This window comes from Triticum aestivum, chromosome 1B, assembly GCF_018294505.1.
Source record: "Triticum aestivum cultivar Chinese Spring chromosome 1B, IWGSC CS RefSeq v2.1, whole genome shotgun sequence".
NCBI lineage: Eukaryota > Viridiplantae > Streptophyta > Magnoliopsida > Poales > Poaceae > Triticum > Triticum aestivum.
The window spans coordinates 464,148,135-464,162,576 of NC_057795.1; the positions used below are offsets into that span (position 1 = coordinate 464,148,135).

General features: G+C 45.5%; 1 protein-coding gene and 1 long non-coding RNA gene across 2 annotated transcripts; one reads left to right on the plus strand and one right to left on the minus strand.

Annotated features, from left to right (window-relative positions):
• Positions 1-1,543: 1,543 nt before the first annotated feature.
• Positions 1,544-2,843, plus strand: LOC123132005 (chitinase 2-like). The gene has a single exon (XM_044551753.1). It carries the CDS (start codon positions 1,553-1,555, stop codon positions 2,564-2,566), a length of 1,014 nt encoding a protein of 337 aa, XP_044407688.1. The 5' UTR covers positions 1,544-1,552; the 3' UTR covers positions 2,567-2,843.
• Positions 2,844-3,198: 355 nt separating this feature from the next.
• LOC123132022 (uncharacterized) lies at positions 3,199-8,298 on the minus strand. Its single transcript, XR_006464453.1, has 2 exons — positions 7,974-8,298; positions 3,199-3,729 (listed from the first exon to the last, which is right to left on the minus strand). It is a non-coding gene; the product is annotated as an uncharacterized lncRNA (long non-coding RNA).
• Positions 8,299-14,442: the final 6,144 nt, after the last annotated feature.

Sequence of the window (14,442 nt, forward strand, 5' to 3'; positions counted from 1 at the left end):
GGACGGGTAGGCGCCATGAGTGGTCTGGCCCCCGAACAGATCTGATCTCGCCGATGCGGCTTGCTTGCTGCGCGACGACTTATATCGGTGGCGACCCGTGCACACGATGCTTGATGGAGGTTTGTCGAGCGGATCAGGGTGAAACCCTCGTTCTTAGCTTGTTGCCAAGACCAGCGACGGCGGCACTCTTTTGTGTCATTACCTTCTTGAAGGCATCGGCCGTGGAGAAGCTCCAGATCTCTATCTGCTACCTTCGGGAGAAACCCTAGATCAGTAGATCGGATGACGGCGGCGCTCTGGTGTCGTCCCCCCCCCCCCCCCCCTGGGGGCATCATTCTTGGAGGTGTACACGGGCTCGAGGGACAAGTGGACGGCTTCTTTGGTGGAGCGGTGCTTCATCTTACACATTGATGGCGGCGGATCTCGGTGGCGTGGCATAGTGGAGACTCGACGTCTGATGCGTAGAGATGGACTCGCACAGGAGGAGAATGTTGTCTGGCGTCATGGTGGCGTCGACGGCAGAGAGGCCTGGCAAGGTCGGTGCCTTAGTTTTTTGCTTTGAAGATGGATTGGTGGAAGACGATGGCGACGACACATGAGAGCACGCCGGATCAGTTTGTACCCGAAACCTAGTATGTGACTTGATGGGGCCTCCGACTTTAGACGATGTTAGGCTTTGATGTGATGTATGTTTGGTATTAGACTCGGACTATCGGCACTCCTTTATCAAGTGGCCAGGAGTCGCAACAATTGTTGCTAAGATGATGACTTCCAATTACCCGTTGTACTATTTTCTGATGTCTTTATGAATAAGTGACTGTATGCATCGTCCAAATGTAGAGACCGGGATAATACTCGTTCTCTAAGAAAAGCGCTTGTGAGCTCTTTACTCACGAGAACCACCTCTAGATGGTACATCGGTTCTATAAAAATCCTCTAAATACAGGGCCGCATTGTTGACGGCTTTGTAGGAAACCGGATCGCGGCCCTTAATATATTGTGGTATAGTACTCCCTCCGGTCATTTTTAGCCTGCATATAAATTTTGTTCGAGTAAAAATGTCTCGACTTTGATCAAACTTATAAAAAAAATATCAACACAATACCAAATCAACATTTTTAGATTCATTACAGAATGTAGTTTCGTATATATATCTGGTGTTGTTGATGTTAATACTTTTTTATATAAATTTGATTAAATTTTGTTGAGTTTGATAACTATAATACGCGGAGTAAAATGGACCGGAGGATACACAGTACACTACATAGATCACCACTTCGCTCATGTGGCCGGCTGCTAACACTTTTGTCCTGCCATTATACTAAGATATCAGGCTGCGGATCGACGAAAAGTCATCTAATCGAAGTAAGCACACGATATGATGTTGCATGTTCGATGAACGTGGCACGCGGCAAAAGCCCATCGAGCTCACATGCCCTAAATAAAAACTGTAAAAACTCTAGCAGCCGACGACCTTTCTCGTCGATTGACCCCAGAATCGGTCTATAAAAGGACGGCACATCGCGCCTTATCCGGCAGCAAACACCAAACCATGTCGGCACCGAGAGCTCCTCCGAGTCTAGGTCTAGCCACGGCGGCGACGGCTATTCTGGCCGTCCTGGCCGCGGCGCTCGCCACGACCGCTCGTGCCCAGACCTGCGGCTCACAGGCTGGCGGCGCGAGGTGCCCCAACTGCCTCTGCTGCAGCCGTTTCGGGTTCTGCGGCAGCGGCTCTGACTGGTGCGGAGCCGGCTGCCAGAGCCAGTGCAGCGGCTGCCCCGCTCCCGGCGGCCAGGGCGTGGCGTCCATCGTGCCCAGGGACCTCTTCGAGCGGCTCCTCCTCCACCGCAACGACGCGGCGTGCCTGGCCCGCGGGTTCTACACCTACGATGCGTTCCTCGCCGCGGCCGCCGCGTTCCCGGCCTTCGCCGGCACGTCCGAGGGGCTGAGCGTCGAGACGCGGAAGCGTGAGGTGGCCGCCTTCTTGGGCCAGACCTCCCACGAGACCACCGGCGGGTGGCCGTCCGCGCCCGACGGCCCCTTCTCGTGGGGCTACTGCTTCAAGCAGGAGCGCGACCCGCCGTCCGACTACTGCCAGCCGAGGCCGGAGTGGCCGTGCGCGCCCGGCAGGCGGTACTACGGCCGCGGCCCCATGCAGCTCTCCTTCAACTACAACTACGGGCCGGCGGGGCGCGCGATCGGCGTCGACCTGCTTAACAACCCGGACCTGGTGGCGGCCGACCCGGTGGTGGCGTTCAAGACGGCGCTGTGGTTCTGGATGACCCCGCAGGCGAACAAGCCGTCGTCGCACGCGGTGATCACGGGGCGGTGGACGCCGACGGGCGCGGACAACGCGGCGGGCCGGGTGCCCGGGTACGGCGTGATCACCAACATCATCAACGGCGGGCTGGAGTGCGGGCGTGGGCAGGACCCCCGGGTGGTCGACCGGATCGGGTTCTACAAGCGCTACTGCGACGTCCTCGGCGTCGGCTACGGGAGCAACCTCGACTGCAACAGCCAGAGGCCGTTCACCAGCGGCGCCTCGGCTGGGCTCGCGGCGCAGTGAAAAAACGTCGGCATGTACCAGTGTCAGCATGTGATTCATGTAGGTCTGATTCCAGGAGTTCTCTTCTCTACGGTGTAATGTGATGAGCGTGTTGCCTCGATCCGTGAAAGCTCGCGTGCGTCAGCGAGCATTTCTTCCAGCCTGCTAAGGCTTAATAAACTCGGCTGTATCAGACGGCTGATTTTGATTTCACTTCAGGTCGAATTTTTCTTCCAATGATGCAACAACACGTGTCAGTGCTTGTATTAAGTTTGTCTGTAAAAGAAAGGTGACTGTTTTTCTTCGTTGGTCTCAGTCAAATTGTGTCCATCGGCCCGGCTCCCTGCCACCACGCACTAACGGGCCAGTTTTCTTCGAACGGAAATCTTCCGAACCCGATTACAGTTGCTCTCTGGACTCTGGTCCATACACAACCTAACTGAAAGCTCTCCACTCCTACGTGTAGTCTAAGCCGGATGTTCAAGCTAGAAGCCGCTTGTTTTGATATTTATGTCTCAATTTTTTTTTGATATTTTCCAGGTGCCTCATGGTTTTCACATATGAAGAAAATAAATTTTCTTTCAAATAAAACCCAATTAGATGGTTTCCGCAAAAAAATATATTTAGATTGACAGTGAAGAAAAGCTATAAAATGATGAATTCGAAAGTAGGATGACTATATATAGCTGCTTGTGTAAGGACGTATAAAACACATGAAAAATGAGATAAACGGATTTATTTAACTTTACGTATGGAGACATATAAAAGCTAAATACAAAATAAATTTACTACAAATAATGAAGGAAAAATGAACAAAATAATCTGACAAAGGGATGATGTACATCGTCTATTGATCGATGTTAGTCTTGGTCATGCGGTGAACAAAAGGCACCCTCACGTAACAAGACTGAACGTCAAAAGGACAAAAAGCTTGAAAAGCTCATGTTCGTTCATGTCAATGGACTTAGTGAACACGGCAGAGTCCATGGCTTCGTCAACCTCGCTGGCACCAAGCCATCCATGTTGAAATGAACCAAATATCCCTCTTAAAGCTCGTACCCCAGTGAAGCTCTCCCGGTTATCGCCATGGATGTGAGCCCTTTCTTCAGCTCAACAACATATGTGGGCCGCTCTGTTACCTGAAAGCACAAATTGCCTCCAATCCTTGCATTACATGGAGTGATCTGTGCAGCAAACAAAAAAAGGATGAGCAAAAGAGCGATGAGAGAGAGCTACAGAGAACAGGAGTAGAAAAGAAAGGGTATTTGTGTAGATTGTTTCCACTGATCTCTCTAAGTCTCCTGCTAAAATGATCTCTCGAAGTTTCCGATAAGCAGACTTGGCACGCATTTGTGCGTGTGTGGTGAATGAGATTTGTTACTTGTTAGTGCTGAAAAAAATGTCATAGGCAAAAAGAAAAACTAACAATGAGCTAGATGTGTTCCGTCTTATTGAAATGTTCAAAGAAATTATGTAGTTATCTATGAAAAAATGAATAGGCCGCCTTACCTCTCCCCGGGCAGAACTCATGTAAATAAACCTAATGACTGGATATACCTAGGACAACCATCACAAAACTTGCAGACAAGGCATGGAATTTGCAGAAAACAGGGATGTAAAAGGATTCTTGTTCTCCATGTAGAGCTGAATTGAACTTCATATCCACCTTATAGAGACAAGCGAATGAAAGAGGCACTCGCTACTACATAGGACATAAAAATACGAGAAAACTAACTAACAAGTGAATTAGGTGGAACTTACAGAACACATTTTCTGTCTGTCTTTGGTAACTGAGAGGCTATAAGAACATACTTAAGGACTTAGAAGAGTGACTGAAGAACGAAAGTAACAGATAAAGAGTCTATCACAGAATGACCGAGGAGCAAAAATAACATACTAAAAGACTAAGAAGTGTGAACCATGACAAAGAAAATAACAAACAAAGGAATGATAAACAAAGCTGAACTAAAATATACAATTCACCATAGATCAAGTTCAGGGACAAAAAGGCAACTTGAATAAAAGAATAAAAGATAGCCTAAGAGTACTCAAGACAAAGAAGGCTATCACAGTAGATAAGCATCGAAATCCTATCTACAGCAATGCAAAAGTAGCTCAGCATTGAAATCCTATCTAGAGCTGCTTTAGCAGGAGACAAGAATATGAATGCAAAAGATAGACTGGGAAGTGACGGGAAAAATAATAATTTGATATGAACGAAGAATGAGAAGATTGAGAAAAACAAAAATAAGAGAAACACTGATATGATAGCTGACGGAACTTCCACTACCTATGATAACTAACCTACTTAACCATCAGTGATGAAAGAAACTAAGGTCACTGAATTATAAAATGAAGAAATAAGATAAACAAACTAATGAATTGAAATGGTACTAAAAACTAAAACAATGAAGGTCCGAACACTTATACAAAACAATGGAGACATGCTTAAAACTGAAGGTCTGATAACTGACTGAACACTTATACTAAAAATATACATCGTGTATTGAGAAAAAGTAGAGACGTGTTGAAAAAAACACAACAAAATCAAAAGGAAAAAAGGAAAAACAAATGAACTGAAAAAATCATAGATGCATCTGAAGAAGGGAAAAGAAAATGAGATGACTAAAAACTGCAGAAAGAGAGATTGAAGACATAGAGAGACAACAAAGAAAGACACTGAGAGTGAGAGACTTACTGAAGAGAAAAATAGACTGATGACTGAAATGATACTAAAAAATAAAACAATGAAGGTTTGGAGACATGCTTAACAATGGAGACATGCTTACATTAATGGAGACATGCTTAACAATAAAGGTCTGATAACTGACTATCACTTATACTAAAAAATTGAATACTAACACTGAAAATGAAATAAAGAACATTGAACAATTTAACTGAAGGTCTGACACTTGTACTAACGAAGGACTAAAATTGTAAAAAATGATCCTAAAATTCTAGAAAGGACGTTGCTAACGTCCAGTCGTCCTGATTCTAGGAACAGGCACGGACGATCTATCCGGCCTCCCTCCCGTGACTCCTCCTTTATTTTTGGGTTCATTTCACATACACTCTTTCTTTCTTTTAGCACAAATATGCATGCATGCAAAAAATACAAAAGTGATGATGTCAGCCAAGATTCCTTTTAATTTCAAAATTCGAAATATTTTGTTGCTCAAAACGTCGCCGCAATTGAAAAACCGTCTTCATATAAAAGATTCATCGCTAGGAGACCTTCGAAACTAGATCCCATATTGATATGTTCCGACGAATTTTTTTTGTGTCAAAGTTATGAGACCCAAACTAAGTAAGTTATCATGTCTCTGGTTCATAAGTTACCATTTTGTTTATATAGAAATTACCGGAGAATAAAAATGGTCAACCGACCTTTTCCCCATGTGCAAATGAACTAAAGGACATAGTAGCTAATGGCATCCTAGATTCTCCCCTATTTCAAAATTTCAAAATGTTTTGTAGCTCAAACGCCGGTCCGATCGAAAAACATTTTCACATAAAAATTCTTCAGGACGAGAGCTTCTAAACTAGATCCCATGTTCATATGTTCCGACGGCTTTTTCGGATCAAAAGTTACCACTTCTGCACTAAGTAAATTATCACACATGTGCTACATATGTTACCATGTTGTTTACACAGTTATTATCGGGGCATAAACCTGGTTACTCTAACCTTCTTATCAGGTCGGGTTAAAGTTACCACGATGTTTGTGTGTGAGTTATCACATATATGATGCGTATAGTACCAAAGTATTTACACAAAAGTTATCGGGTGGATGTTTGTAAACAACCCCCTCGCCAAAGTTACCAGGATGGGTGCATAAGTTATCAGGTCTGCGATGTGTGAGTTACCATGCTATTCATACAAAAAGTTATCAAATGTATGTTTACACTAGTTTTTTCTGGGTCAAAAAAGCTACCACGATATTTGTACATAAGCTACCAGGTCTACGATGTGTGAGTTACCATGCTAATGTCACAAAAGCTATCGAGGGGATATTTCATCAACTCCTCCCCCCCCCCCCCCCCCTCGTTGCCAAAGTTACCGGGATAAGGTGCAGAAGTTATCAGGTCTGCGATGTGTGAGTACCATGCTATCACACAAAAGTTCATCAACTCCAACCCCACCCCACCCCCTTCGGTCGCCAAAGTTACCAGGACAGGGGTAAATAAGTTATCGGGTCTGCAATGTGTGAGTTATCATGCTATTCATAGAAAAACTACCGGGGATATTTAATCAACTCTTCGAAGAAAAAAGAAAAAGGAAGCAACAGCGAATGGTCAAATAGTATGATGTGCATTCTTTTGCGCAGCAAATAGTCTAGCTGAGCTGGTTAGTGTGCGTTTCACATTAGAGAAAAAAATCACGGCAGTCAATGCCATAGTCTCCGGATTCTTCCCACTAAATTCGCCATCAAGTTAGGAAGTCGTTCACATTTTAAATCTTGAACAAAGAGGCACTACGCAATACATTCATAGTCTGGGCGCTTTTGACAACAACAAAGTCTGGGTTAATTGATTACTGTAGTGGTGCACCTGTAGGAGGTCGAGGGTTCGAATCCTGTCCTGGCCGCCCTTTCTTTTTCTCACAGAGTGGAGCGCCTTGATGAATCTTGACCGCGTGATGGGAATCGGACGAGGCGAGCGAATCGTACGTGCCTGTCGCTAACGACCAGTCGGCAGAAATTTAGCTTTGTCGTCCAAAAAATGGTACTAAGAAGTATGAAACTGAGACTAAAAACTAAACCATCAATGAGAGAAAAACTGAAACACAAGGAGACTAAGAACTGTAGAAATCCTCAACTAAGCTGGGTGTGATGCTCCTTGCGATCCAGATCACGAAAACTTGGAGCCGCCGCCTGCGGGGTCAACTAAGGTACGCCCCTTACCCCAATCCCTACCCCTGCATACTGAAAATTGCATGGTGTGCATAAAAAGCTGAAATTTAGAAATGATAGAAACATCTTAGTTGGTTGAAATACTGAGAAGGAAATCTGAAAAAAAATTATTTTACCTAGGAAATGTGAACAACTCAAAACTTGACTGGATGTGAATTTCCATTTCTTTACAAAAGAGCACATGTGTAACAACTAGTACTAGCGGCAGATTTCCCATAAGGTTATAAATAATAAACTCAAAACTTGATAGAAAGTGACTTTACATTACTTTTCTGCTGAGCACAAGAGTCTGTGACACCACACCCTCCGACGCATGATGAACTACACTAACACATGAAATTGCTAGCGCTGCCCAGAAGATAAACAAAACAATCCTCCCTATCTTGCATCAAGCATGCGAACTGAACATGCAGATCTTTGACCAGTGACCATGATGATGAACTGAAATCGGGCACAAGGAGACATAACACCTAGGGCAAAAAGTTGGACAGGAAGGGCAGTAGGGAGACGAAATACCTTGCGCCCGCGCCGGCGACTATAAGCTTCGCTACAGACGTGAGCTTTTTGATGGCGAGCACGATGGGAAAGGTTCGTCGAGCTCCTCTCCAGACCAACATCCCCCCCTATAACCGTCCCAGTGAAGCACGCCTTCTCGCCGCAGGAGGCTCGTCGCCCGCCATCTCCGCCCGGCCGGCCTTGCCGCTAATCACCGGTGAGGAGCCCCCTTCACTTCGCCGTTTCTAGCCATCTCGGTCAACCCCATCCAATCCGCTCCCCAGCTAAACAAAGGCATCCGCCCACGACTAAGGAAAGCGGGTCGAAAAAGTGTGACCAAATGAAGAACCGCAAACCCGGAAAGCCCAACAAAGCCCGTGACAGAGAACGATCTAGTATACACATGGTTGAGGACTGATGACACGCAGAGATTGGTGTGCATCGGACGGACAAAAAAAAACACTACCTGAAGCGAATTTAGAATCAGACGTCTGATAAATAGTAAAACTGTATTCGAATAATGATGGAATGTCCCTGGTTATGGAACACTCTATTGGAAATATGCCCTAAAAGCAATAATAAAATGATTATTATTATATTTCCTTGTTCATGATGATTGTCTATTATTCATGCTATAATTGTGTTATCCGGAAATCATAATACATGTGTGAATACATAGACCATAACATGTCCCTAGTGAGCCTCTAGTTGACTAGCTCGTTGATCAACAGATAGTCATGGTTTTCTGACTATGGACATTGGATATCATTGATAACGGGATCACATCATTAGGAGAATGATGTGATGGACAAGACCCAACCCTAAGCATAGCACAAGATCATGTAGTTCGTTTGCTAGAGCTTTTCCAATGTCAAGTATCATTTCCTTAGACCATGAGATCGTGTAACTCCCGGATGCCGTAGGAGTGCTTTGGGTGTACCAAACGTCACAACGTAACTGGGTGACTATAAAGGTATACTACAGGTATCCCCGAAAGTATCTGTTGGGTTGACACGGATCGAGACTGGGATTTGTCACTCCGTATGACGGAGAGGTATCTCTAGGCCCACTCGGTAATGCATCATCATAATGAGCTCAATGTGACCAAGTGTTTGGTCACGGGATCATGCATTACGGTACGAGTAAAGTGACTTGCCGGTAACGAGATTGAACGAGGTATTGGGATACCGACGATCGAATCTCGGGCAAGTAACATACCAATTGACAAAGGGAATTGTATACGGGATTACTTGAATCCTCGACATCGTCGTTCATCCGATGAGATCATCGAGGAGCATGTGGGAGCCAACATGGGTATCCAGATCCCGCTGTTGGTTACTGACCGGAGAATCGTCTCGGTCATGTCTGCGTGTCTCCCGAACCCGTAGGGTCTACACACTTAAGGTTCGGTGACGCTAGGGTTGTAGAGATATTAGTATGCGGTAACCCAAAAGTTGTTCGGAGTCCCGGATGAGATCCCGGACGTCACGAGGAGTTCCGAACGGTCCGGAGGTGAAGAATTGTATATAGGAAGTACATTTTCGGCAACCGGGAAAGTTTCAGGGTTCACCGGTATTGTACTAGGACCACCGGAAGGGTCCCGGGGGTCCATCGGGTGGGGCCACCTATCCCGGAGGGGCCCATGGGCTGAAGTGGGAGGGGAACCAGCCCCTGGTGGGCTGGTGCGCCCCCCTTGGGCCTCCCCCTGCGCCTAGGGTTGGAAACCCTAGGGGTGGGGGGCGCCCCACTTGGCTTGGGGGGCAAGTCCCCCCCCCCCTTGCCCCCCCCCTTGAGATTCAATCTCTAGGGGGCCGGCTCCCCCCCAGGGCCCCTATATAAAGAGGGGGGAGGGAGGGCTGCGCACCCCTGCTCCTGGCGCCTCCCTCTCCCTCTGCAACACCTCTCCCTCTCGCTGAGCTTGGCGAAGCCCTACCGAGATCACCGCTACTTCCACCACCACGCCGTCGTGCTGCTGGATCTCCATCAACCTCTCCCTTCCCCTTGCTGGATCAAGAAGGAGGAGACATCTTTCCCAACCGTACGTGTGTTGAACGCGGAGGTGCCGTCCGTTCGGCACTAGGATCTTCGGTGATTTGGATCACGACGAGTACGACTCCCTCAACTCCGTTCTCTTGAACGCTTCCGCGCGTGATCTACAAGGGTATGTAGATGCACTCCTCTCTCTCGTTGCTAGATGACTCCATAGATTGATCTTGGTGAAGCATAGAATTTTTTTTTCTGCAACGTTCCCCAATAGTGGTATCAGAGCTAGGTCTATGCGTAGTTTCTATGCACGAGTAGAACACAATCTTGTTGTGGGCGTAGATGTTGTCAATTTTCTTGCCACTACTAGTCTTATCTTATTTTGGCGGCATCGTGGGATGAAGCAGCCCGGACCGACCTTACACGTACGCATACGTGAGATAGGTTCCATCGACTGACATGCACTAGTTGCATAAGGTGGCTAGCGGGTGTCTGTCTCTCCCACTTTAGTCGTATCGGATTCGATGAAAAGAGTCCTTATGAAGGGTAAATAGAAATTGGCATATCACATTGTGGTTTTACGTAGGTAAGAAATGTTCTTGCTAGAACCCTTTTGCAGCCACGTAAAAACATGCAACAACAATTAAAGGACGTTTAACTTGTTTTTGCAGCATATGCCTTGTGATGTGATATGGCCAAAAAGGTTGTGATGAATGATATATATGTGATGTATGAGATTGATCATGTTCTTGTAATAGGAATCACGACTTGCATGTCGATGAGTATGACAACCGGCAGGAGCCATAGGAGTTGTCTTAATTATTGTATGACCTATGTGTCAATGAATAAACACCATGTAATTACTTTACTTTATTGCTAAACTGTTAGCCATAGTAGTAGAAGTAATAGTTGGCGAACAACTTCATGGAGACACGATGATGGAGATCATGGTGTCATGCCGGTGACGAAGATGATCATGGCGCCCCGAAGATGGAGATCAAAGGAGAAATATGATATTGGCCATATCATGTCACTATTTGATTGCATGTGATGTTTATCATGTTTTTTGCATCTTATTTGCTTAGAACGACGGTAGTAAATAAGATGATCCCTCACAATAATTTCAAGAAAGTGTTCCCCCTAACTGTGTGCCGTTGTGAAAGTTCGTTGTTTCGAAGCACCACGTGATGATCGGGTGTGATAGATTCCAACATCCACATACAACGGGTGTAAGACAGATTTACACATGCAAAACACTTAGGTTGACTTGACGAGCCTAGCATGTACATACATGGCCTCGGAACACAAGAGACCGAAAGGTCAAACATGAGTCATATGGAAGATATGATCAACATGGAGATGTTCACCGATGATGACTAGTCCGTCTCACGTGATGATCGGACACGGTCTAGTTAAGTCGGATCATGTATCACTTAGATGACTAGAGGGATGTCTAATCTGAGTGGGAGTTCATTAAATAATTTGATTAGATGAACTTAATTATCATGAACTTAGTCTAAAAACCTTCGCAAAATGTCTTGTAGATCAAATGGCCAACGCTCATGTCAACCTCAACTTCAACGCGTTCCTAGAGAAAACCAAGCTGAAAGATGATGGCAGCAACTATACGGACTGGTTCCGGAACCTGAGGATCATCCTCATAGCTGCCAAGAAAGCATATGCCCTAGAAGCACCGCTAGGTGAAGCACCCATCCCAGAGAACCAAGATGTTATGAACACTTGGCAGTCGCGTGCTGATGATTACTCCCTCGTTCAGTGCGGCAATGCTTTACAGCTTAGAACCGGGGCTGCAAAAGCGTTTTGAGCAACACGGAGCATATGAGATGTTCGAAGAGCTGAAAATGGTTTTCCAAGCTCATGCCCGGGTCGAGAGATATGAAGTCTTCGGCAAGTTCTACAGTTGTAAGATGGAGGAAAATAGTTCTGTCAGTGAGCGCATACTCAAAATGTCTGGGTTGCACAACCGCTTGTCCCAGCTGGACATTAACCTCCCGGACGAGGCGGTCATTGATAGAATACTTCAGTCGCTCCCACCTAGCTACAAGAGCTTTGTGATGAACTAGAATATGCAGGGGATGGTGAAAACTATTCCTGAAGTATTTTCAATGCTGAAATCAGTGGAGGTGGAAATCAAAAAGGAACATCAAGTGTTGATGATCAATAAAACCACTAGTTTCAAGAAAGGCAAGGGTAAGAAGAACTTCAAGAAGGACGGCAAGGGAGTTGCCGCGCCCGGTAAGCCAGTTGCCGGGAAGAAGCCAAAGAATGGACCCAAACCTGAGACTGAGTGCTTTTATTGCAAGGGAAGGGGACACTGGAAGCGGAACTGCCCCAAATACTTAGCGGACAAGAAGGCCGGCAACACTAAAGGTATATGTGATATACATGTAATTGATGTGTACCTTACCAGTACTCATAGTAGCTCCTGGGTATTTGATACCTATGCGGTTGCTCATATTTGTAACTCAAAACAGGAGCTGCAGAATAAGCGGAGACTGGCGAAGGACGAGGTGACGATGCGTGTCGGGAATGGTTCCAAGGTCGATGTGATCGCCGTCGGCACACTACCTCTACATTTACCTATGGGATTAGTTTTAAACCTCAATAATTGTTATTTAGTGCCAGCTTTGATCATGAACATTGTATCTGGATCTCGTTTAATACGAGATGGCTACTCATTTAAATCCGAGAATAATGGTTGTTCTATTTATATGAGAGATATGTTTTATGGTCATGCCCCGCTGGTCAATGGTTTATTCTTAATGAATCTCGAACGTGATGTTACACATATTCATAGTGTGAATAGCAAAAGATGTAAAGTTGATAACGATAGTCCCACATACTTGTGGCACTGCCGCCTTGGTCACATTGGTGTCAAACGCACGAAGAAGCTCCATGCTGATGGACTTTTGGAGTCTCTTGATTATGAATCATTTGACACATGCGAACCATGCCTCATGGGCAAAATGACCAAGACTCCATTCTCCGAAACAATGGAGCCGGCAACCAACTTATTGGAAATCATACATACTGATGTGTGCGGTCCAATGAGCGTTGAGGCTCGCGGTGGCTATCATTATGTTCTCACTCTCAGTGATGACTTAAGTAGATATGGGTATGTCTACTTAATGAAACACAGGTCTGAGACCTTTGAAAAGTTCAAGGAATTTCAGAATGAGGTAGAGAATCAACGTGACCAAAAATAAAGTTCTTACGATCAGATCGTGGAGGAGAATATTTAAGTCACGAATTTGGTACGCACTTAAGGAAATGTGGAATCGTTTCACAACTCACGCCGCCTGGAACACCTCAGCGTAACGGTGTGTCCGAGCGTCGTAATCGCACTCTATTGGATATGGTGCGATCTATGATGTCACTCACCGATTTACCGCTATCATTTTGGGGATACGCTCTAGAGACAGCTACATTCACTTTAAATAGGGCACCATCTAAATCGTTGAGATGACACCATATGAATTATGGTTTGGGAAGAAACCTAAGCTGTCGTTACTAAAAGTTTGGGGATGCGATGCTTATGTCAAGAAACTTCAACCTGAAAAACTCAAACCCATGTCGGAAAAATGCGTCCTCATAGGATACCCTAAGGAAACCATTGGGTATACCTTCTACCTCAAATCCGAAGGCAAGATCTTTGTTGCCAAGAACAGGTCCTTTCTGGAGAAAGAGTTTCTCTCGAAAGAAGTAAGTGGGAGGAAAGTGGAACTTCATGAAGTACTACCTCTTGAACCGGTAAGTAGCGCAGCTCAGGAAAAAGTTCTTGTGGTGCCTGCGCCGACTAGAGAGGAAATTAACAATGATGATCAAGGTACTTCGGATCAAGTTACTACTGAACTTCGTAGGTCCACGAGGACACGTTCCACACTAGAGTGGTATGGCAACCCTGTCCTGGAAATCATGTTGTTAGACAACGGTGAACCTTCGAACTATGAAGAAGCAATGGCGGGCCCAAATTCCAACAAATGGCTTGAAGCCATGCAATCCGAGATAGGATCCATGTATGAAAACAAAGTGTGGACTTTGATAGACTTGCCCGATGATCGGCGAGGGATAGAAAACAAATGAATCTTTAAGAAGAATACGGACGCAGATGGTAACGTTACCATCTATAAAGCTCGACTTGTCGCTAAGGGTTATCGACGAGTTCAAGGGGTTGACTACGATGAAACTTTTTCTCCTGTAGCGAAGCTGAAGTCCGTCCGAATCATGTTAGCAATTGCCGCATACTATGATTATGAGATATGGCAAATGGAAGTCAAAATGGCATTCCTTAACGGCTTTCTTAAGGAACAATTGTATATGATGCAGCCGGAAGGTTTTGTCGATCCTAAGAATGCTAACAAGGTATGCAAGCTCCAACGCTCCATCTATGGGCTGGTGCAAGCATCTCGGAGTTGGAACATTCGCTTTAATGAAATGATCAAAGTGTTTGGGTTTATGCAGACTTATGGAGAAGCCTGCGTTTACA

What these genes read in the sequence shown, in the direction of transcription:
- LOC123132005 (XM_044551753.1), top strand. Translation starts at nt 1,553, where the DNA reads ATGTCGGCACCGAGAGCTCCTCCGAGTCTAGGTCTAGCCACGGCGGCG.